Raw genomic sequence first — 23,483 nt, 5'->3', positions numbered from 1 at the left:
CACCTCAGATATTATAGTTTTTAAACTTTAGAATTGTTTATTTTTCTTTTTTATAATTTCTATCCCTTTCATGATATTATCTATTTGTTGAGATATCATTGTTGTGTTTACCTTTAATTTTTTAGACATGGTTTTCTTTAGTCTTTGACCACCTTTATAATACCCTATTTGAAGTCTTTGTCTAGTAAGTCTAACATCTGGATCGAGATAGTTTCTATTGACTGCTTCTTTTTGGTATATGGACCATATATTTTCTTTGTGTCGTTCTTTTTTTTTGTGTCTTGTAATCTTTTGTCAAAAAGCGGATCAGTGTTTTTCAACTATAATCTTAATACAACATCAGAGTGGTTAACTCTTTTGTGTAATGGGACAAAATTTCTGGTGGACTGATGCCAGTTCACAGACTGGTGGCTGAAAAATGCTGTTGTAGAAAATACAATATGGCAACTCTGCAAACAGTCTACCCTTTTCTCTGCAGGTGTTGTAGTCGTAGCCATTTAGTGACCTTCCTGGACTAAATCTGAAAAATCTGAGATTTGCACCCACAGACTGAAGTCTATTTTTAATTAATTTAGCGATTAGCTACTGATTTGTCAGAGATATAATTAAATGCCTTGAACCAGTAAGCCTTTTACCCTTTGCTGAGTGTGTGTGTTTGTGTGTGTGTGTGTGTGAGTGTGTGTTGAGGCACACCTTCAGTGCTTATGTGGTTTATGACTCTGCCTCAGTCTTCACTTCTTGCTTGTTCAGGGAGTCAAAATCAGCCAGAGGTGAGAAATGGGGGACTTCTCAGATCTTCCCCGCTAATGGGCACAGCTCTATACATGTATATGGCCTTGTCAAGTTCCAGAAACATGTCAGAGTTTTTCAGAGCCCCAAGTAGATTTCTCATTTGCCAGATTTTCCCTTTAGCCAATTTGTGTTTGCTCCAATTAGTATCATACCTTTAGGCAACTGTAATGTCAGAGAATTACCACTGATGGTTTTCAACAAATACCCTGGAGCAGGGCTTTTCCATATAGTGAGTCAGGGTCCATAATGACAATGCTCTGTATATGGGGCTTTTTCAGGGAGTGGTAAGACAGATACCATTGTAGCTCTGGGGACTTTCTGAGATGCTAATACATACCAAGGTATGTGAGCAGGTAATTAGATCTTCTCCCCTGGCCTGTCCTTTTTACCTAAATCTCACCTAGATGCTGAGTGGTGACTTGAATGTTAGTTTAGGTGCCTGAGGCTGGGCCTCACCCTAGCAGTGTGAAGTGTTGGGATGGCTGGGAGTTGGGCAGATCTTGTTCTGAATTCTGGCTCTATCCCATATTGTCTGTGTAGCCTCGGGACATGTTACTTCTCTGAGCCAAAGAGGGCTGGCTTCATCTGGACATTGGGACACCAGCAACTTCACCAGGATCACAATGGAAGAATTAAATTGTCCCTCTATGTAAGGTTGCTGGAGTCCCTGTGCGCGCACACACACACGCCCAATAATGGAAATAGTTATAATTGGCTTGAGACGTAGGTTAAACTCTATAAAATCATGAGGCCAGTGTCGTTTTGTTGCAATAAAAGAACTTACTACATATATAGCACTCACTATGTGCCAAACCCTGTGCTAAGCACTTTCTATATAGGAATTTATTTAATCCACACAATAAGCTTCCAGTGGATTTTATTGTTGGTCTCATTTTAGAGATGAGGAAACTCTCAGTGGCATTTCCTGCCCCAGGCCGCTTGGAGCTGAGGCTTCGATTCAGGCTGTCTGGCCCCGTGTCCACCCTGCTAACATGCACTCTGTGCTCCTTTTATTTCAGACTGCACGGCACAAAGCCAGGTGTTTACTCTGACAGCTGGCAGTGGCAAACCCTGAAGTGAGAGTGAAACGTACATCAGTGATGCCCTTTACTAATGAAACCTGTAACAAAAGGCCTGGGCACTCCCAAGCCGACACCCAATTTGGAAAGAGTCAAAGGTCAGTCACAAACCAGCAGCTTCTCCTTTGTGGCTTTAGTCAGGCTCAGTTCCTCTTGAAGGGTTAGTCACAACAGGACCTGCCCACCCCATCCAGTCAGAGTTCTTCTTGGGCCGGGGGCTGCTGCCTGTCCCTGGAGCTGGGAGCTACCCTGTCACCAGCTTGCCCTGAGCCTGCTCAGACTCACACAGACTGCACGTGGGGGGAGGGGCGGGGGGGGGACTGCTGTGCTTCAGCCCCTGCTTGCCAGCTCCCCACACGGAGGCCCAGAAGCCAGCCTTGGGGAGTGAGTGTTTAGTAACTTGGCTTTCACTTTGACCCACCAGGGCTGTGCAGGAACAGCCACTGCTGTGAGTTCAGTTCCATCTTTTGTAACTCAGATGTGCCCTTTTTCACAAAGACTGCTGCCCTCTGTAAGACTGTCTCTGCAAGTGCAGAGCATGAGGCTTGGGTCAGGAGCTGGTGTGAGGCCCTGTGCACCTGCCCTCCAGCCTTCCTGGAGACCCTCGGCATCTTCACTATCTAGGGCCAGAAGCTTTGTGCCTGGCCGTGGGCTTATGGTCCACTTCTGTTCTGATTGGTGCTGGTCTCTGTGGAGCCACTCTTTAGGCTGTGAACACCACCCAGTCTGCTGCAGAAACTTCTGGAGGCAGAGAGCCCCTGATCTTGGGAGCAAGGAGAGATCTTTAAGGGTAAGTCATGTCCACTTCCTCAGTGTCCTGATGAGGAGAGTCAGATGGTGAGAGGCCTGTCTCTTTCCAAGAGCACACAGCTCATCTGGACTGAGGGTGAGCCTCTTGTAGACTGGGGGTGCAGAGTGCAAGGACAGCATGAACGGCGCTGGAGTCAGGCCACCTTCATTTCAAAGTGACATTCCCACTTTGACTGGCTGTGTCCCTGTGGGTGCATGGGGCTCTGGGCCTCTGCATGGCTGTGAGAACCCTGCCTCACCAGGTGCCTGCTGCAGCGAGGGCGTGGAGGAAGAGGACCAGCATAGGATGAGTGTCCACCAGCACTATCATCCCCAGGACAGCTGGAGCTACTGCGGCCCTCTGGGAGACGCTACCACCTTCTATACCTTAGAGAGGCCCCAGAAGCCGTGTCCAGGGTCACCTGCATGCAAACAGGCTACTGTCCAATTTGGGGAACAGACATGCTCTTTTCCAAGGAAGGTCTCTCAGGGGTAGGTTCCAGAGAACATCCACCACTCAAACTTTGAATTTTATCTTGCTAGTGAGCAAACTGTCGGTACTTATAACATACAGGCTCAGAGGGGTAAGCTGAGAGACCCTCAGAGATCACCTGGCCCCACCTTCTCATTTCCCAAGTGAGGTTTTATAAAAGACCCCCCAAAAGAGGAAGTGACTTGCCTAAGGCCAAAGAGTTTGTCACAGCTGAGAGTTGTTCATCCATGGACCCTGGAGTCTGGGATCCTTTTGATTCTGAACAAGACTGCCATACTTTGTTCTGGTTTAGTCCGCCCACAGGAACGGAGGGCAGGTTCTGTGCACAGAGCTGTGCTGGGGTACTTACGGAATGGGCGTCTCACCTTCCTTACTCCAGAGCATTGAGTGGAGGAAGGAGCAGGACATTCAGGAGTCATTCGAGGCAAGGATAAGGTTTGGGGAAGGGAGCTGATGGCTCTTCTGTGCCACCTTTGAGTGCTGGGTGGGCATAGTCCGCCCCTGGGACGTAGCCCTACTCTGAATGTGCTCCAACAAAGTGATCCTTTCCCTGTTGTCTCAACATTTTCCAAGTCCTGGAAGGGACATATTGGGCTCAGACTTAATTCCCTCTATTTTGTCACAGGCTATGGCCCTCTCTATTATCCTGCCTTGGTCATTTGCCTTGACTCCACAATCCTGATGCCCCTGTTTATACACAGGGTTCAAAGAGGTTCCCTTCATGTCCTCCAGTTTTTTTAGCCTTGGCTTAGGAACACTTTATGCATGGACTACACTCACCCGTCCAGTAAATGGTGAGGTCGGCTTTTGCCGAATGCTCACTGTGCCAAGCACAGCATGTGCTGTGTTTCAGATTTCTCAACCTTCCCTGCCAGGGGGGTATGATAATGTTGGTTTTAGAGATGAAGATGTTGAGGCTCTGAGATCTGAGACCCAGGCCACCCAGATGCCCCCCACCCCAATGAAACTAAGTTTGAACCCAGCTCTGAATGACTCCAAAGTCTGGGATCTTGTTCTCTCCCCTCAGCTGTCATTCAGGTCTCAAGGAAGAATGCTCATGGAAAGATTCCAATTACTAGTCCTTGGCAGCGGGGGCTTTGAGGTTTCCCTGGCTACCTAATAAAGTGATTTCTGGTGAAAACCTAAGGACATCCTTCCTGTACCCCCCTCCTCTGTGACCCACAAGACGTCAGCAGAGCGTGGAAATCCCTGAAAATCTAGGAGTAGCAGATGTGGAAAGGGTGTCACGGACCCCTCCCTTTATTCAGAGAGGCTGGGGAGCTGCTCCTTCTCAGTGAAGCTTAGGGGCCAGGGGGTGGGGTGAGTCTGGGGAGATGAGGCCATGGAGCTCCGGAAAAGGCCCAGGTCACCCAGCATCCTGCCCTGTGAGGCCTCACTGTCCTGGCCGCAGCTCCCAGGCTGGCCACCCTTGGCACTGCACATTTATGAGCGGGCTCTAAGGCCCATTCTGAGTTTGTGCTATTTGTAGAATCTTCTTAAAATACCACAACAGTGTCATTCACAGAGCGTCTGCATGACAATTTATAGCGGAAGTTGGAACAAAGCTCTGCTGTGTCCAGCATCCACTTCTGGTCTCTGCTGTGGAAGCCTCTTCTGCTTCCTGGGCGGAGTGCTGGCGCTCTCTCATTGGGGGTGGAGGATGTTCTCCAGTGAGGCTCTGTAGGGTCCAGCGTGGACTGAGTCCCCCAGGCTGGCCTAAAAAGCATTCGGCTGTCTGCGGGCGAGATGGGGCCCTTCTTGCAGTCGGTTGACCCCAGTAGGCCCCAGTCTCCAGCCTTCCACTCTCAGCCTGTTCTCAAGGCCACACATGGGCTTGCTCAGTGAAGATTGGATGGAATCAGTTGACCATCAGATGATTGGTCAGGAGGGAGGACCCTGGAGGATAAAGCTTTTCTCTTCTGGAATAAAAAACTCTTAGCACCCTCGTTTCCCCATTTTCAGGGACTTTATGCCATCAGGGACCTTGCCACGTGCATTTCTCGTCCTCAGCTCAGTGGTACACACCATGCCTTTTCAGGATAGGTGTCACCATTAGCCTTGAGTTTTGTGGTACCTGGGAGGCACTGGGAATTGGGTATTTGGAGTGCTGTGTTCTGGGCAGAGATTCCTCACGGAGCTGCCCTGCCAACTGGGCCGTGATGCTCTGGCAAGACCTTCCTGTGTCCCTGGCAGGATATGGTGTGGTTTGGAGCCCCAGGTGGTGTGCCCAGACATTCAAAGTGTTTGCTGGTTTCCCAATTTGTGTCTTCTATCATTAGGGCCTAACCATGTGTTGCATAGAGAAATCAGACGTCCCTCCAAAAGGAGGCAGCTCAGCCCTGGCCAGTTGGCTCAGTGGTAGAGTGTCGGCCTGGCGTGCAGAAGTCCCAGGTTTGATTCCTGGCCAGGGCACACAGGAGAGACGCCCATCTGCTTCTCCATCCCTCCCCCTCTCCTTCCTCTCGGTCTCTTTCTTTCCCTCCTGCAGCTGAGGCTCCATTGGAGCAAAGTTGGCCCGGGCGCTGAGGATGGCTCCATGGCCTCTGCCTCAGGCGCTAGAAAGGCTCTGGTTGCAACAGAGCAACGCCCCAGATGGGCCGAGCATTGCCCCCTGGTGGGCATGCTGGGTGGATCCCGGTCGGGCGCATGCGGGAGTCTGACTGCCTCCCTGTTTCCAACTTCAGAAAAATACAAAAAAAAAAAAAAAAAGAACAAAAGGAGGCAGCTCAGCTGTCCTTGGCCCATGGCCGAAGTCTCGAGCCTGCAGCAGGCCTTGCTTTGTGTCCGGTAGGTCTGGCAGGACCCCAGCCCTCACTGCCTGCAAAGGTGGCCGCCAAGATACAGAGTCTCCTTGCTGAGCAGCTACATTAGCCAGGCTGGGACTGATGTCCAGAACCTCATGGTGAGATTTTACACTTCAGGTCCCTGACAGGCATGTCCCTGGTAATGGCTGGTCATGAAGGTTACTGGGCCAATTGCTGACCAGTGGTGGAGTCATTATATACAACTGCAGCACAAAATGTGAGACCTTTGACGAGGGCTGTTCCTGGCAGTGCAAATCTGGGGTGCGGGCCAGGCAGCCACCCCATGGCTGGTTTGGGGCTCCTGAAGCACCACCATATGAGGAACGACACCTGCCTCAGTGCTGGAGCCCTGGCATTGAACTGGAGTCTCACCATACTGGCGGTAGGCAGTGTGGCCCTGGGAAACAGACCCTCTGAGAGGAGGAAGCCCATGTCACTCGCTGGCTCCAGGACTTCAGGCGGGTCTTGGTATTTCTGTGTCTTGGTTTCCCTATCATTAAGATGAGCTCCACCAGGCTCAGTCTGCAGATTACTGTGAGGAGGAGGAGCTAGTGTCACAACCACTATTGGTGGCATCCTGTCTTTAAGATGGGAAATCTTGCAGTTTCTAGGGCTTGACCCCATCCCTGCTTGGGGCTGTGAGCTCCCTGTAGATGGGAACAAACTGCTGGTCCTCCCGGTGGCCTCTGCACAGCCACACCTGCGCAGGTAGCTGTCCTGGAAGGAGATGTGAGAAGATGGTCAGAGGAGCTGCTCCAAGGGGAGAGTCTGGTATGCACAGCCCTGGAGGAGGGCGGGAGGGAGATGGACTTTCATGTTGTGCATATTTGAACAGTTGATTTTGTTGATACTGTTCACCTTTTGTCTCAAAAGGCTAATCTTTTCTGAATTGTGAATTTCTGTGTCTTCTCTTGCCATCATCTGTCGCTTCCTGATGCTGTCACAGCTGCCTGTGTTAGCTCTCTCAATCTTTTCTTAACTTACCTGTTCTAATCCACTGGGTGGGTACCATAGAGACAGGGAGACATCATGTTAGAAATGTGTGTAAAACAAGTAAGGTCTTTGAGGGCCAGTTACTTGGCTCTCAGTGTTTTGAAGCCTGTTTTGGCTTCTCATTCATTGCTTCATTTGTTCCCCAGACTCTAGATGGCTGATGGGATTGTCAGATGAGTGATTTCTGGATAAACAAGATGTTTCTGTAATGCCCTACTGTCGGGCTGATAGGTATATTTTGCTCACTCTGTTAAAGATGGCTGCTGCCCATGTGGGGCGGCTGATTGCCTTCCTGCTTAGGAAGGGGCTTGGTTATGCTAATATGTGTTGGGGGAAGGCCTTCGTGCCAAAAAGTTTTAAAAGGAAGAGCTAGGAGGCCATTATGGAGAGATCACGTTCCAGGGGGACAGAGAGGCCATGTGGGGGAGAGGAGGCAGCCAAAATGGAGGCAAAGAGGTGAGAACCTCTGATTCTAGGAAACTTGGATGAGTCAGTGGCTTTGGGAGCCTGAATGGAAAGGGAAATGTTTCCCGCTGTGTGTTTTTACTTGCTTGCTGGGTGCGAGTCAGAATAAAGGAAAATGGACCACCAGTTTATGGCTCCACAATTTCATTACCGTCTGTCCGGATCAAATGCGAACCTGCAAGAGTCAGGCGGCTGTGATGGTGGCCGTGACCACTGGCCTTACACCTACATATGGAGGGACAGGCAGGCAGTCACTCTGCGTCTAGTGGTTTTATTGGCTGTGCGAGTAGACATTTGTTGGTCAAATAAGTTTGTAAATATGATATATATGTTTGCTCGCTTATAGTTTGCATCGGGTGTGGGGGACAGGCTGTAAGCAGGCAGGGTCCTTATAGCCTAACTTAGGCATCCCCAAACTACGGCCCGCGGGCCACATGCGGCCCCCTGAGGCCATTTATCTGGCCCCCTGCCACACTTCTGGAAGGGGCACCTCTTTCATTGGTGGTCAGTGAGAGGAGCACTGTATGTGGCGGCCCTCCAACGGTCTGAGGGACAGTGAACTGGCCCCCTGTGTAAAAAGTTTGGGGACTCTGGCGAAGGCTTAGTTTTAAGACTGAGCTTTTCCCCACACGCTTGACTGTTGCATGATGTGGGGTGGTGCATTCTTATGAGGAATCCCATTATGCCTCAGATAAGTGACTTTGTATCAGAGACTTCCTTGTTTGTATATTGGATTAAAGGTTTTGATTTCTACACTATAAAATGAGGCAGAAGAGCCCATGCTGGAGGAGAGCAGAGAAGGGCCATGTTGAGGAGAGAAGCAGCCAAGATGGTGGAATGCTGAAGGAGAAGCTAGTTTGTGCAGAGAGAAGGAAATGGGGAACAGAGGTGAATAAGGCTGGTGAGGTAAAAACCTTTGATTCTAGGAAACTCGGATAAGTCAGTGGCTTTGGGAACCCTGAACGGAAAGGGAAGTGTTTTCCCACTGTGTATATTACTTGCCCACTAGGAGCAAGCTAGGATTAAAGCCATTGGCCCACCAGTTCTTGGCTTCGTTGTTTCATTACCGTCTGTCCGAATCAAATTGAACCTGCACAGGCTAGGCGGCTGCATTGGTGGCCGTGGCTATTGGCTTTACAACATTTCAAACAAGTAAGGCTAAGCTGATGAAGACCCTAGTGAATCAAGTATTTTCCAAGGTCCATCTTGCAGGTGGGAGTGAAGGAGCAGAGGTCCTGAGAGGCGGGAGGAGTTAGGGTTTTGCTCCCCAGACCTGCCAGGTCTACTGAGGGGAAAAACACTGAATGTCAGATTTATAAGGTGTATAATCTCAGCTCTGGCCCTCTGGCTGAGTGGTGGTTCTTGGACAGGTTTCCTGTATAGAAAATGGGAAGATAGGATTTTTGTCAAGGTCGTCTTGAGGCTTAATGTGAGAACAGATGGGCCACCATGCCATATAACTCCAGAAAGAAGGGGTTCATTCACTTGGCTGCTTTGAGAGAAGGGTGTCTGTCAGTCACTTAGTCTACAGTGTGAATGGCTGCCTCCTGGAGCTGTGCTAGGGAGTGGTACTGGTTACCAGTGAAATATACTTCCCTTCTGGCACTAGCAAGACGTTATTGGTTGTTTATACCTGGCCTCCAGGAAGTGGCAGCTTATAAAATATATATATATATATATTTTTTTTTAATTATTTTTATTTTATTATTTATTCATGTTTGAGAAGAGAGAGATAGAGAGGGAGAGAGAAGGGGGGAGGAGCAGAAAGCATCAACTCCCATATGTGCCTTGACTGGGCAAGCCCAGGGTTTTGAACCGGCGACCTCAGCATTCCAGGTCGACACTTTATCCGCTGCGCCACCACAGGTCAGGCTAAAAATATATATTTTTAAAGAACCTGAAAAATTTGGGTGAAAAAGAGTGTGCGAGGTCTTTACTTAAAGCCCTCAGTTCCCACACAGCTGCTGGAGATGGCCCCACCTTTGGCTGGACCATAACAGGACCTATACAAAGAGGAACAGAGCATCAGTTAGCAATCCATGGTGTCTATATCGAAATAAAGAAATTTCTTTCATGCCCAGCATAGTTTTTGTAGCTCCACAAATGTCCACATGACTGGCTAGAGGAGGCAGAAAGCAGCTGGCGAGGTGAGGTGAACATGCAGGCTAGAATGTGGGCGTGGACTCCCTCGGCCCCAGGTACTCCTCTGACATTTGCTAAGTCCTCCCTCCCTCACCCCACTCCCACCCCCACCCCCAGTCCGTGCACTCTGCCCTGCTCTTCAGCAAGGGGAACTCCTTACAGGCCTCTGGCTCTACTTGCCGCCTGCCACCTTTCTGCTGCTCTCCAGACCACCCCACTCTCCACCCAGACCTGGGGGGAGAGGCCTAACTTGGCTCTAGGGGAGGCAGGAATCGAAATTGGTTATCCTAGGAGTTCCCTTTCCCCCCACCCTCCAGGCTTCTGGGGGAACTAGGAGACAGGCTGGGTCCCCTCCTCCCCCAGCAGGAAGAGTAGTTTTGTGATGCAGAACTGGGTTTAGAGTTACCTTTATCTCCACAATAAAAAGCAGACTGGCAGGGACGCTTCTCTGTCTGCATCCTCCCAACTCAGCAGTGGGGAGCCCGTGTCTTTGTTGTTGCTAATCTGGCTTCTTGGAGTGCTTTCTGTCTTTAGCTGACCCCTCACCCTTGGCTCCCTCAGTGCTCGGGCTCCTCTGTTTCATTTTCCTGCCTCCAGTTTCCAGCTCAGTGCCTGGCAGAGGCTGGAGTTAGGATTAAGAGCTATCCTTTAGGGCACCTGTCCTGGGGGGCAGTAGCCAGCCACCTGGGGGCAACTAAGAACTTCCCCCTGACAGAAGGAGAAATGAAGATGTAAGCCCTGGGCCGGCTGTTCTTCCTGGTATCAATAAGAATCTGACTGGATAATGATCAGCCCTGCCTTCCCCCATAATTTTAGCCTGGGGGAGGGGCTGGGCATAGGCAGCCAGCAGCCAGCAGCCAGGAGATGAGAGTCAGGCAGGGACTCTTGCATTACTGCTTTTTCCACAGCTGGGCTTGAGCCCAAGGTGGGCATCATTTGGGAGGGAGGTGCGAGGAAACACCACCAGCATTTAAAATGATACACTGTATGGCCAGGAGCCGCCAAGATGGCCATTCACATGCAGGTTCCCATTGGATGCAGACAGATGGTAATGAAACAACGGAGCCAAGAACTGGTGGGCCAGTAGCTTTAATTCTAGCTTGCACCTGGTGGGCAAGAAATACACACAGTGGGAAAACACTTCCCTTTCCATTCAGGGCTCCCAAAGCCACTGACTTATCTGAGTTTCCTAGAATTAAGGGTTCCTATCTCACCAGCCTTATTCACTTCTGTTCCCCATCTCCTTCTCTCTGCACAAACTGGCTTCTTTTTCAGCACTCCACCTTCTTGGCTGCTTCTCCTCTCCTCCACGTGGCCTTTCTCTGCTCTATTTTAAAGTGTAGAAATCAAAACCCTTAATCCAGCCTGACCAGGCGGTAGCGCAGGGGATAGAGCATCAGACTGGGATGCGGAAGACCCAAGTTTGAGACCCTGAGGTCGCTAGCTTGAGTACTTGCTCATCTGGTTTGAGCAAAACTCACCAGCTTGGACCCAAGATCACTGGCTTGAGCAAGGGGTTATTCGGTCTGCTGAAGGCCCCTAGTCATGGCACATATGAGAAAGCAATCAATGAACAACTACGGTGTCGCAACGAAACACTGATGACTGGTGCCTCTCATCTCTCTCTGTTCCTGTCTGTCCCTATCTATCCCTCTCTCTGACTCTCTGTCTCTGTAAAAAAACAAAAACAAACAAAACCTTTAATCCAATATACAAACAAGGAAGTCTCTGATACAGAAGCACTTATCTGAGTCATAAGACTGCACCACCCCACATCATGCAACAGTCAAGGGCAGGGGTCCCCAAACTTTTTACACAGGGGGCCAGTTCACTGCCCCTCAGACCGTTGGAGGGCCGGACTATAAAAAAACTATGAACAAATCCCTATGCACACTGCACATATCTTATTTTAAAGTAAAAAAACAAAACGGGAACAAATACAATATTTAAAATAAAGAACAAGTAAATTTAAGTCAACAAAATGAACAGTATTTCAATGGGAACTATGGGCCTTTCACTGACCACCAATGAAAGAGGTGCCCCTTCCGGAAGTGTGGTGGGGGCCGCATGCAGCCCACGGGCTATAGTTTGGGGACCCCTGGTCAAGGGTGTGGGGAAAAGCTTAGTTTTGAAAAGATCTTTGTATTAAAAGGGTGGGAAAGGCTTAGTTTTAAAATTAAACCTTAGGCTATAATGAACCTGCCTGCTTACAGCATGTCCCCCACACCCCATGCAAACTATAAGCGAGAAAACATATATATCATTTTTACAAACTTATTTGACCATCATACATGTATGGCCAGGGGCCCCTACTGCTATTGTGGCCATTCACATGCAGGTTCTCATTGAATTCAGGCAGACGGTAAAGAAATGGCAGAGTCGGAGGATGGTGGGCCATTCTGTTTATTGGTGTCTCACAAAGACATGCAAGCCACATGAAAAGCCACGAGAAAAACCTGCATTTCCCATGGAGGGCCAGGGATCAAGGAGGAGAGAAAAAAAAGAAATCCTCCTACCCCTCTGGTGGCGGGGGGGGGGGGGGGGGGGGGGAGGGGGGCAGAATCTCCCTTCCAGTAAACACTAGCAAGATAATGGCCCCTCCCAATCAGGAAGGCAACCGCAACCTCACAGACCACTGTACCTGGCCTTGCCCAGCCCCCAATGAGAAACTTATTTGACCAACATTCCACCCCTTTGCTCGCTTTACAAGCTACACCACAGGTTTCTTCAACGATGGTCACTGTGTGAGGAGTGAAGTCATTGCATAAACAGAAACAGTACAAACTACAGCAATGGAATTACCAAATCATAGCTATGGGTGTAAGGTCGGTGGATAATGGGGGATGGTCACATGGGGAGCCCAGACCCGCGAACTTTGGCTAAGACCACCCACAACCAAGCGGCCCAAAAGAAACTTCCCAGGAAACCTTGGAAAAAACCGACCGTCTGCTAGCCAGTGAGATTTCACCACGTCATATTAGCTCGACTTCCCTAGAGGGACCCTTTAAATATCTCCCATGCGGTTTAATCCTTGCGACTTCCCTGGCCTCCATCTCCTCCATCTTTCTTTCTTCAGGGCCAGGGAACCTTGCCGGGCGGGATGCATGCTCTGTACTCAATAAAGCCTTTTACTATTCCACACTTCGTGGCTCTGGCCTCTTCCTTCCTTCTTGGTGGGGAAAAATACCTTACAATGAGCGAAATGAGAGAGCTGTCAGGGGGACCAGGAGAGACAAATCTTTTCCCTATGGCCAGGATTTTGTCTGCAGACAGCACAGTAGCTGGTATTAGAGGCCACCCTGAGCTGGCATACCAAAACTTATTGGCCAATTGTGGGTCAAATAACTTTGCAAATATGATGTATATGTTTGCTCACTTATAGTTTTCATTGGGAGTAGGGGACAGGCTGTATAGCCTAAGGCTTAGTTTTAAGACTAAACCTTTCCCACCCTTTTAATCCTAAAATCTTCTCAACACTAAGCTTTTCCCCATACCCTTGACTGTTGCATGATGTGGGGTGGTGAACTCTTATGAGGAATCTCATTTATGCCTCAGATAGTGACTTTTTATCAGAGACTTCCTTGTTTGTATATTGGCTTAAAGGTTTTGATTTCTACACTATAAAATGGGGCAGACTGGGGCTCTCTTGCTAGGTTCCTGAGATTAGCATTACAGAAGAGAGGCAGCCAAGATGGAAGAGTGCTGAGGGAGAAGCCAGTTTGTGCAGAGTTTGTGCAGAGGGAAGGAGATGGGGAACAGAGGTGAATAAGGCTGGTGAGGTAGAAACCTTTGATTCAAGGAATACTCGGATGAGTCAGTGGCTTTGGGAGCCCTGAATGGAAAGGGAAGTGTTTTCCCATTGTGTGTATTTTTTGCCCGCAGGTGCAAGCTAGAATTAAATGTAACAGCCCACCAGTTCTTGGCTCCGTTGTTTCATTTCCGTCTGTCTGAATCAAATGTGAACCTGCATGGGCCAGGCGGCTGTGATGGTGGTCATGGCTACTGGCTTTACACCAATACACCAGGATCTGCTGGTTGTATGTGTAGTAAAATAAGAGAACTCATTATTGCCATAAAGAAATTACAAAGGTGTCCTTCATAATGCTGTCCCCCCCCAGTGTATTATCAAGGGATAATACACTTCTACCTTAGGTGGCCAGGTGCTGGTTGCCCAAAGAATTAACTGGAGGTCCACCTCTAGCCCCTTTCCCTACGATGCCAACAAGGCCGCCCATCTCAAATGCAGGGCCTTTACGGTCCAGGGCCAAGTCAATGGAAGCCATTAGCCTTTACGGGGGGCTGTTGGGGCAGGCAGGAGCATGTTGCCCTGCCGTCCAAAACCTGGCTTGAGTAAAATGTCCTTGGTGCGTATTTGCAACTGAATGGGGGCAGCTGTCTGATGCAGGAGGGCTTCCACTGGAACTGGGCTCCCCCATCAAGGTCTCTCCTTCAAAATCTGGAGTACTGTCCACAAGCGGTGTGTCCATTCAGTAAAGGAGCCGGTGCCCCCCCTCCTGTGGCAGTCCCTGCTTTAAGAGTCTATTATACCACTCAATGATACCAGCAGCCTGGGGGTGGTAGGGAACATGGTACTTCCAGTCCACCCCCAGCTCTTGAGCCCATTGCCTCACCACTGAACCAGTGAACTGGGTGCCATTGTCACTGTCAAGGACCAGCGGTCGCCTATATTCAGCACTCAGGCGGTCCAGAGCCTGTATGACTGCCCTCTGGTCAGGGTTATGGGCAGGGTAAGCAGCAAGCAGACTGGTGGCAGTATCTACCCAAGTGACTGCATACTGGTACCCTTCTGACTTTGGTAAGGGTCCAATGTTGTCTATCTGTAATCGTGTTAGTGGAACACGACCCCTCTGGACCTGTCCAGGTGACACCAGTGGTCTCCAAGGGTGCTCCTTGGAACATACTGCACATTGCTCACAGGCTGCAAGTACTTCTGCATAGGACACAGACAAGTTGCACACCTTAACTGCAGCCCACATAGTTTTCTGTCCCACATGGAGCAGGCGCCGATGGGCCACTGTGCCACATAACCTGCAGGTGCAGTCTTCAACCATTGCACCCTTGCCAAAGTGTCTGCTTCCTCATTCCCAGGATGGCTAGAGGGGCATGCCCTGTGACATGATATACTGTCACCTGCTTCTGGTGTCCTATTTCCCATAAGTCCTGCCACATGGCCTGACCCCATAGTGGATGGTACATTGCCATCCACTGGTTAATGTGCTAAGTAGCAATGCAAAGGTCAGTCCATGATAGACAGCCCAGCTGTCAGTGCAGATCACCAGAGGTGAAGTTTCATTATGGGCAACTAGCCATATAGCTCTTAATTCTGCCCGCCGGCTGCTCTGGCCTGTACCCTGTCCATCCAAATAGTCTCTGTGGCCGGATGGAAGGCTATGGCCATCCACTTGGCAGGTTGGCCCCTGCTGGAACCATCAGTCTAACAGGGATGGGTGGGGACCGGAGGCCACACGTGGAACTGACTATCCACTGGTCCCCTTCCAATGTACAACGGGTGTTGGCCTTTGTGGGTATAAATGCAGTATGTTCCTTCCTCTGTGAGAACCCAGAGCGGTTTGCTGAGACCCCATTGGCCACTAGCGGTTATAGAGGCCAAACTGTTCAAGTGAAGCCAATAACTATTCCATTGAGGATAGGAAGACTGCCTGAGCCCCACCCTCCAGACCCTGGACCCTTCTGAGCCCTTCAGTTTTGCATTTGTTTGTGATGAAGGATAGTGCCTATCTCTCTAACCAGGCTGCATTCGCCAAAAACAGGGACTCTTGGCTTTGTCACTGTGGTGTCCCTGGCACATGGCACAGTGTCTGGCCCATAGTAGACCTTCAGTAAATGTTTGTGGAAGGGGACATGGGATGAGGAAAACTGGGAGTGGGTGAGGGGGAGAACAGGTGAGGAAGGTGAAAGAGAAATGGGGATATTTGAACTGGGTCTTGATGAATGAGTTTACGAGGTGGACCAAGTAGGAAAGGCATCCCAAGAGGAGGGAACAGACTTTGCAAAGACAGGGAGGCATGAAGTGCATGGGATATTCCAGGAACAAGAAGTAGGGCAGAGTGCCTGAGATATTTCATGGGATGGGGGAGTTGCTGGCTGGGCTGGAAAGATACCCTCATCTGATCATGGAGGAGCCCAGTGGGAAGCAGTGATCTGGGATGGCTCCTGAGGGGTTAGGCTGTGGTGTGGAATGCTGACTGTGGAGGGAGGGCGCTTATGTGCATTTCAGAGAGGAGCCTCTGGCAGTGGCTGGGCACCCTCCAGCTGCCCCCCCCTTCCCTTTTGCATTTGTGCCTCTGAGAAAAATCACAGACCCAGATCTCCATGGGCACTGCCCAGGGCAAGGTCAACATGAGTTCCCTAAAACAAACTTCACCAGAACCCAGAACCACAGATTTCCCAGGGAGATGGCTGATTTCAAAATTTGAAACTCTGCCGTGGAGATGGACTGGCAGAGGGGGAATTTAGAGCACAGGCCATTTGGAGAATATCTGGAACAGTTTTCATAAATTAAAAATACTCAAGCATGGGTCTGAGTTCTCTAGGGCCAAGCACATGAGCTGCCACCATTTTCTGCTTTTTTCTTGTCTTGTCTTGTGGCTTGCCTGTCTTGGTGAGACACCAGTAAACAGAATGGATCACCATCCTCCAACTCCACCATTTCTGTACTGTGTGCCCGAATTCAATGAGAACCTGCATGTGAATGGCCACGATGGTGGTGGCTGCAGCCCCTAGCCATACAACTGGCATAGTCTGCGGCAGGATACAGATCAGATCGGTATGGAGCCGCCACCCTTGAGGGTTGGGGTAGCAGACTGGTTGCTGTTCTGGCTCCCCAAGGCTGTCCTTTTAGGGGCCATGGGCTGGTGTTTTTACTCAAGAGGAAACCAGGAGTTCTGTTCAAGAAGCCACCCCAGGTTGAAAGCTCTAGGATGAATTGCAAATCAAACAGCAGAAAAGGCTGGAATTGGAACAAGCACTGGAGAAGGAATTACGGGTTTGCAAGCTGCACATTTGCACCTGCAGTTGTTGAAGGAATAACTGCGGGTTTAAGAGCTCGAGTTTCAGCTTCTGGCCAGAGGCCAGCAGCCACAGGAGCCTAAACGGTCAAAGGAGCAGCATCCGAGTCGGTGGACTGGCTTTGAGTCAGTGGGAGCAGGAGCTTGCTACTCTTCTTCTGAGGATGAGAAGGCTCAGGCTGAAGCTGCCATACGCACACTGAGAGCCTGACCAGTGGTCGCCAAGAAGGTAAAACCCAGCAACAAAGAGTCCCTCAGGGGCAGCCACAGCCTCCTGTTCATGTAAGGGAACACTCTGTGGTCCGGCCCTATACCCAGGCAGAGCTGATGGAGTTGGGGGGCACAATTTAGGCAGAAACCTACTGAATCCCTGGTAGCCTGGTTACTACAACTGTGGGACATAGGGGTGAATGGCATCATACTCTCCGGAACAGAGATGGAGAAATTGGCTGCCATTACCACACACTCCTCCTTGAGGCAGCGTCTTCAGAACTGCCATGGCAACCCAGGAGACCATACCCTATTAGAATGGGTGATGGCTGCCATTCATATGGTCTGGCAGAATGCTGAGGACTTGCCAGGGGCAGTGAGTCGGTGGCAGTGCTACAGTGAGTTAGTAAAGGTCCTTGGGGAACTAGGTATGAAGAATGCTGTTTTCAACCCTGGGTCTCGTGGGCCAGACGAGGAAGTGTTTACGGCCAAAAATGAGGGAATTTGTCCTTGCTAGCGCCCTGTCAGCCCTTTTTGGGTCACTTGTGGCTATCTTGGGCCCCTATGTGGGGCAGCCCATCAATGCAGTTACACAGATGGTAGCAGATTTGGGAGAGCTGGAGGCCGCTCAGGATCATAAAGCAGTGAGGGCTGCTGCCTATGTTGCCCCCCCCCACACACACACACACAACTAACAAGGGAAACGGGCCTGTAAAGGTTACTCGAGTACATGTGGGTAGATTTGATTGTGGCTGGAGCAGATAAGGAGAAATTAGATGGCCAGTCTAATAAAATTCTTTTGGAGCTTTGGCGGCAGCTTAAACCAGAACAGAAGTTCCAGCCACTGAGATGAAAGGCCCCAGCTGCTAATAAAACATTTGGTGCATGAGCAGCTCGGTTACAAGATTATATGATGGAGACAGCCGAGGGAGAGGAGAACTTCCAAGACCCATTGTACCAGTTCGAATAGGAAAGCAGCCAAGAAAGTAATCGTTCCCGTGATGATGACACACAGACATGTTAGTCTGTGGTGAGCGGCGAGCCCTCGCTGGCTGTCCTGAAGTAAGCGCAAGTCCCCATCCTGCTTGTTCTTCCAGACCCAGCACAGCCGCCCCCGTGCCCACGTGTTACCCTTACACAGACAGCAGCATAGTTGTGCACAGTGTTTGCTTTTTCTGTATGATAACGTCCCATCAATCGCATACAGTTCCACCACCTTTTGGGGTATGAACAATATTTATTGAACCCGTCCATTACTCATTGTTTCCCTAGATGGATGGTTAAGTTGTTCCCAGTTTGTTCTCACTTCTCCTTATGCACATTTGTAAATTTATCTGAAGAGTGACTTCCTAAGGAATGGATAGTCATTTAAAATGTTAATATTTTGATAGATCCCATCAAAAGAGGTTTTGCAAAATCTCCACCCAACATGGTAAGGGTCTGCCCGCCATCCTCATTGACCCCCACGTTTCTAGCTACTCCCAGGTGCCACTGTGCCACCATGACTGGGTCCCACCACTCAGTGCACAGCCTGCAGCCCACCACTCACTGCCCCTACCACCCCAGAGCTGCTGCTCCCACTGTCATCTTCCACCAGCCGTGGTGGATATTTTGCACATATTCAAACGAACAAGGATGTCTTTTGTCTTTCCTCCTGCCTTTCCTTTGCAAAACATGATAGAATGTCATTGCTTTGTCACTTACCCAGCAGAGAAAATTCCAAATCCGAATAAATAGTCCTCCCCTCTCTTCTTGTCAGTTGTCTTTACACTTTTGTTCCTTGACTGTACAAATGTTTTTAACTTCTCTATAGTGAAGTTTTCTTTCCTGGCCTCTGGTTTTTATGTCAGTTGAGCCGTGCACACTTCGAGAGGATACAAAATTTCTCCCCTGGTTGATCCTGGCTGTCTTGTTCCATTCTTCGTCTTTAAATCCTTGACCCGTCAGGCAATTGGGTTGTGTCAGAAGGTGTGACACAAGGATTCAGCTTGGTAATTTTTAATCTAGTGGTCCCTATTCTTTTACTAAATACTCTTATCTCGCACTGCTGCTGAGAAATACCCTCTTGATTTTATTCTGAACCCCACATGTGTTGGGGTTCGTCTATCCGTGTTATGCAGCACAGGGGCTGTTTCTGCTTTTGCAGCTGCAGACTCTTGACCATTGGTAGGGTTACTCCGACTTCATTATTGTTTTCTGCAAAAATACATTTGCTAGTTTTGCTTAGGCATGTTAGAATCAATTTTTCTAATTTTTAAAAATGCTCTCAGTATTTTCTTGTGTTAAATATATAGACTAAATTGGGGGAATTGCCATCTCTTATTTTTTCCTGTATATGATGGTGTGCATTTCTGTTTCTTCTAATTCATAAATAGATTGTGGTTTCTCTTTTTATTTTACTTTTTTGTTGATTTGAGAGAGAGAGATACAGAAAGAGAGAGAGGGACAAGAGAGATTAAGAAGCATCAACTCATAGTTGCTTCACTTTAGTTGTTTGCTTCTCATATGTGCTTTGATCGGGGGGCTCAAACTGAACCAGTGGCCCCTTGCTCAAGCTAGTAACCTTGGGCTCAAGCCAGTGACCCCATGTTCAAGCTGGCAAACCACGCTCAAGCCAAAGGAGCCTGAGATCTACAGGTTTTGAACCAGGGACCTGTGTTCTGGGTAGATGTTCTATCCACTGTGCCACCACAGATCAGGCTAGGTTTTGATTTATGTGTATTAATTTTGTGTCTGGCTACCTTACCGAAGTCTCTTATTGCTTGTCATGGTTTTTCAGTTTACTGAATTAGGTTTTTGTGGATGTAAACAGATAAGTGAAAAATAAGAACAGTGATAATAATAGCTGTCCTCCCCTCCTGCTTTTATTGCTTTATGTTCTTTCTCTAATCTGTTGCACTGGCTAATATTTCAGGAAAATGTTAAGTAACAGTGGTGACAGTGGACATGCTTTTTTTGTGTGTGTCTGTGACAGAGAGACAGTGAGAGAGACAGATAGGGACAGACAGACAGGAAGGGAGAGAGATAAGAACTCTTTGTTGCAGCTCTTTAGTCTCCTTAGTTGTTCATTGATTGCTTTCTCATATGTGCTTTGACCAGGGAGCTACAGCAGAGTGAATGACCCCTTGCTCAAGCTGGCGATTTTAGGCTTCAAGCCAGTGACCATGAGGTCATGTCTATGATCCCACACTGAAGCCAGTGACCCTGCGCTCAAGCTGGTGAGCCCGAGTTCAAGCTGGCGACCTCAGGGTTTTGAACCTGGGTCCTCTGCATCCCACCCAGTCTGATTCTCTGTCTATTGCACTACCATCTGGTCAGGCTGCACATGCTTATATTGTACCCAGCTGTGATGAGGAATGCTGCCAGTGTCTCGCCACAAAATGCAATATTGGTTTTGGGTAGATCCATGCTGAGGAAGGGTCCATCTATTCTTATTAACCTAGAGTTTTTATCAAAGTGGATAGTAAATGTTGTCAAGTGCCTTTCAAGTTTTCTTCTTAGATCTGGGCTGCAGGTTTGCCACTGTGCCCCACTGGCCTTGAGACTGCCCCCCCCCTGGCAGCTCCCGAGGGGCCAGTGCAGCAGTGAAGGCCACCAAGTAGCTCTTTCTTTTTTTTTAAGTCTAAAGGAAATATCAAATTTAATTTAAATTTAAAAAATCAGAAATCATTTGAATAAAAAGACAGAGCAAATCAACTCCTAAAAAAAGAGGGCTGAATCTTGGTGGTCACATTTATTGGAAGGATTAAAGAAAAATAAAAGTGCCATTTGGCTTAAGAATCTGTGAGTTATGTGCAAATTAACACATTTCAGGAGTGGAAGAATCCTTAGTTATTTTGTAATATCAAAAGTTATGCAGATTTCTCTTTTGAATATCTTCTACATTTAAAGATGCAGTCATACAAAGTCTCCTAATCTCCATACAGGATAAATTCTTGGTTTCAGCCAACTCTGAATGGAGGGGCAACTGGAACAACACCATTTCCCTAGACAAAGAGCATTGGAATATTCCTTTTTGTTGATTTATATATTTCTTCATATGTTTGTTCATCGATTTCTATAGTAGTCACAGCTTCTTCCACATCTCCCAATATCATATTTAAGTGTTGATCATAAGCATGTAATCTACCTCAAAGCTCTCTGTCATTTCTCATTTTCACATAAATTTGCTCATCCAGGCTGAGCCTGATAAGCTCCAGGGGCTCTTCTATGGTGTTGGTAGTTTGTTGCTGATCCACATCGTCCGCCATCTTTCAAACCTTGTGCCCTCTTTTTTTTTTATTGATTTTAATTTATTGTGATTACATAGATTCTAGTGTTGCACCGAATGCATTCCCTCTCCCCTGTATTCCCCTAACATCTCTCTTGCCCCCTTTCCAACATTGCCCTCCCCCCTTCCCTTCAGCTTTATCCCATCCTATCATCCCCTTTCCCTCTGTTCTCTTTTCCTCTGGTCCCTTTGATGTCTCCTCTGTCTCAATTCCATTCCTCAGTTCTCATTGTTCCTAGATTCCTCAAATGAGTGAGGTCATATGATATTTTTCTTTTCCTGCCTGGCTTATTTCACTTAACATAAGAGTTTCCAGGTTCATCCACGTTGTCGCAAAAGGTAAGATTTCCTTCTTATTCATGGCCCCATAGTATTCCATTGTGTATATGTACCACAGCTTTTTAATCCACTCATCCACTGAAGGACACTTGGGCTGTTTCCAGATCTTTGCTATTGTGAACAATGCTGCCATAAACATGGGGGTGCATTTCTCCTTTTGAAACAGTGCTATGGTGTTCTTGAGGTATATTCCTAAAAGTGAGATAGCTGGGTCAAAAGGCAGTTCGAGTTTTAATTTTTTAATTTTTGGAGGAATTTCCATACTGTTTTCCACAGAGGCTGCACCAGTCTGCATTCCCACCAGCAGTGCAGGAGGGTTCCCTTTTCTCCACATCCTCGCCAGCACTTATTCTGTGTTGTTTTGTTGATAAGCACCATTCTGACTGGTGTGAGGTGATATCTCATTGTGGTTTTAATTTGCATTTCTCTAATGATTAGTGATTTTGAGCATTTTTTCATATACCTATTGGCCATCTGTATGTCCTCTTTGGAGAAGTGTCTATTCATTTCTTTTGCCCATTTTTTGATTGGATTGTTTATTTCCCTGGTGTTGAGTTTTCCAAGTTCTTTATAAATTTTGGTTATTAACTGCTTATCAGACATATTGTCGAATATGTTCTCCCATTGAGTAGTTTGTCTTTTTATTCTGTTCTTATTGTCTTCAGCTCTGCAAAAGCTTTTTAGTTTGATATAGTCCCATTTGTTTATCCTGTCTTTTATTTCACTTGCCTGTGGAGATAAATCAGCAAATACATTGTGTCCGTAAAGTCATGGTGCACTTTTGACCGGTCACAGGAAAGCAACAAAGAAAATAGAAATGTGAAATCTGCACCAAATCCAAGGAAAACCCTCCCAGTTTCTGGAGGATGATGTGGCAGCATGTGCACATGTGCAAGTGATGACGTAACACCGTGTATACAGCGGAGCAGCCCACGGCCATGCCAGTCGAGATGTGGACGGTACAGAGGAAAGTTCATTGTGTTCTGTAGCTCGCTAAATTCAAATCTGTGACCAAAGTGCAACGTGAATATCGGTGTGTTTATAATGAAGCGCCACCACATGGGAATAACATTACTCGGTGGGATAAGTAGTTGAAGGAAACCGGCAGTTTGGTGGAGAAACCTCATTCTGGTAGGGCATCAGTCAGTGACAAGTCTTATTTTTTAGCTACATAAGGAGCCCTAAAAAATCTGTGTGTGAGCCCACATCGAACTGCACTGAATGGATATGAAACTGGGAGAGTTTTCCTTTTACTTGGTGCAGATTTCACATTTCTATCATCTTTTGTTGCTTTCCTGTGACCGATCAAAAGTGCACCATGACTTTACGGACACACTGTATATTGCTGCGAGATGTCAGAGAGCTTACTGCCTATGTTTTCTTCTAAGATGCTTATGGTTTCATGGCTTACATTTATGTATTTTATCCATATTGAGTTTATTTTTGTGAATGGTGTAAGTTGATGGTCTAGTTTCATTTTTGTTGCAGGTAGCTGTTCAATTTTCCTAACACCATTTGTTGAAGAGGCTGTCTTTACTCCATTGTATACTCTTACCTCCTTTGTCAAATAGCAGTTGTCCATAGAGCTGTGGGTTTATTTCTGGGTTCTTTGTTCTGTTACATTGATAAACCTGTTCTTATGCCAGTACCAGGCTGTTTTGAGTACAATGGCCTTGTAGTATAACTTGATATCAGGAAGTGTGATACCTCCTACTTTATTCTTCCTTTTCAAGATTGCTGAGGTTATTCGTGTTCTTTTTTGGTTCCATATAAATTTTTGGAATATGTGTTCAATATCTTTGAAGTATGTCATTGGTGTTTTAATTGGTATTGCATTGAATTTGTAAATTGCTTTGGGTAATATAGACATTTTAATGATGTTTATTCTTCCTAACCATGAGCCCCGTGTATGCTTCCACTTGTTTGTATCTTCCTTGATTTCTTTTATCAGTGTTTTATAATTTTCTGAGTACAAGTCTTTAACCTTTTTGGTTAAATTTACTCCTAGGTACTTTATTGTTTTGGTTGTAATAGTGAAGGGGATTGTTTCCTTAATTT

At 47.8% G+C, this 23,483-nt stretch overlaps 1 protein-coding gene and 1 pseudogene across 10 annotated transcripts in view; one reads left to right on the top strand and one right to left on the bottom strand.

The window, feature by feature from the left end:
- ARHGAP22 (Rho GTPase activating protein 22) overlaps positions 1-23,483 on the top strand; it is a 206,553-nt gene that overhangs the window by 140,537 nt on the left and 42,533 nt on the right. For 2 of the 10 annotated variants that reach the window (XM_066243431.1, XM_066243430.1), the window contains exon 2: positions 1,812-1,969. The exons of 6 other annotated variants lie outside the window; for them this stretch is intronic. In XM_066243431.1, coding sequence (XP_066099528.1) covers positions 1,906-1,969 — 64 coding nt within the window. In that variant the 5' untranslated portion in view covers positions 1,812-1,905. Of the gene's footprint in view, positions 1-1,811; positions 1,970-2,567; positions 2,662-23,483 lie in introns of those variants that run through there. 2 more of the 10 variants (XM_066243434.1, XM_066243435.1) reach the window with 2 other exon arrangements.
- Positions 20,758-21,066, bottom strand: LOC136313244 (U6 snRNA-associated Sm-like protein LSm3 pseudogene; annotated as a pseudogene).

Source organism: Saccopteryx bilineata, chromosome 9 (assembly GCF_036850765.1).
Source record: "Saccopteryx bilineata isolate mSacBil1 chromosome 9, mSacBil1_pri_phased_curated, whole genome shotgun sequence".
Lineage (NCBI taxonomy): Eukaryota > Metazoa > Chordata > Mammalia > Chiroptera > Emballonuridae > Saccopteryx > Saccopteryx bilineata.
The sequence above is the reverse complement of the archived record's forward strand: the minus strand, read 5'-3'. Positions and strand labels throughout refer to the sequence as shown.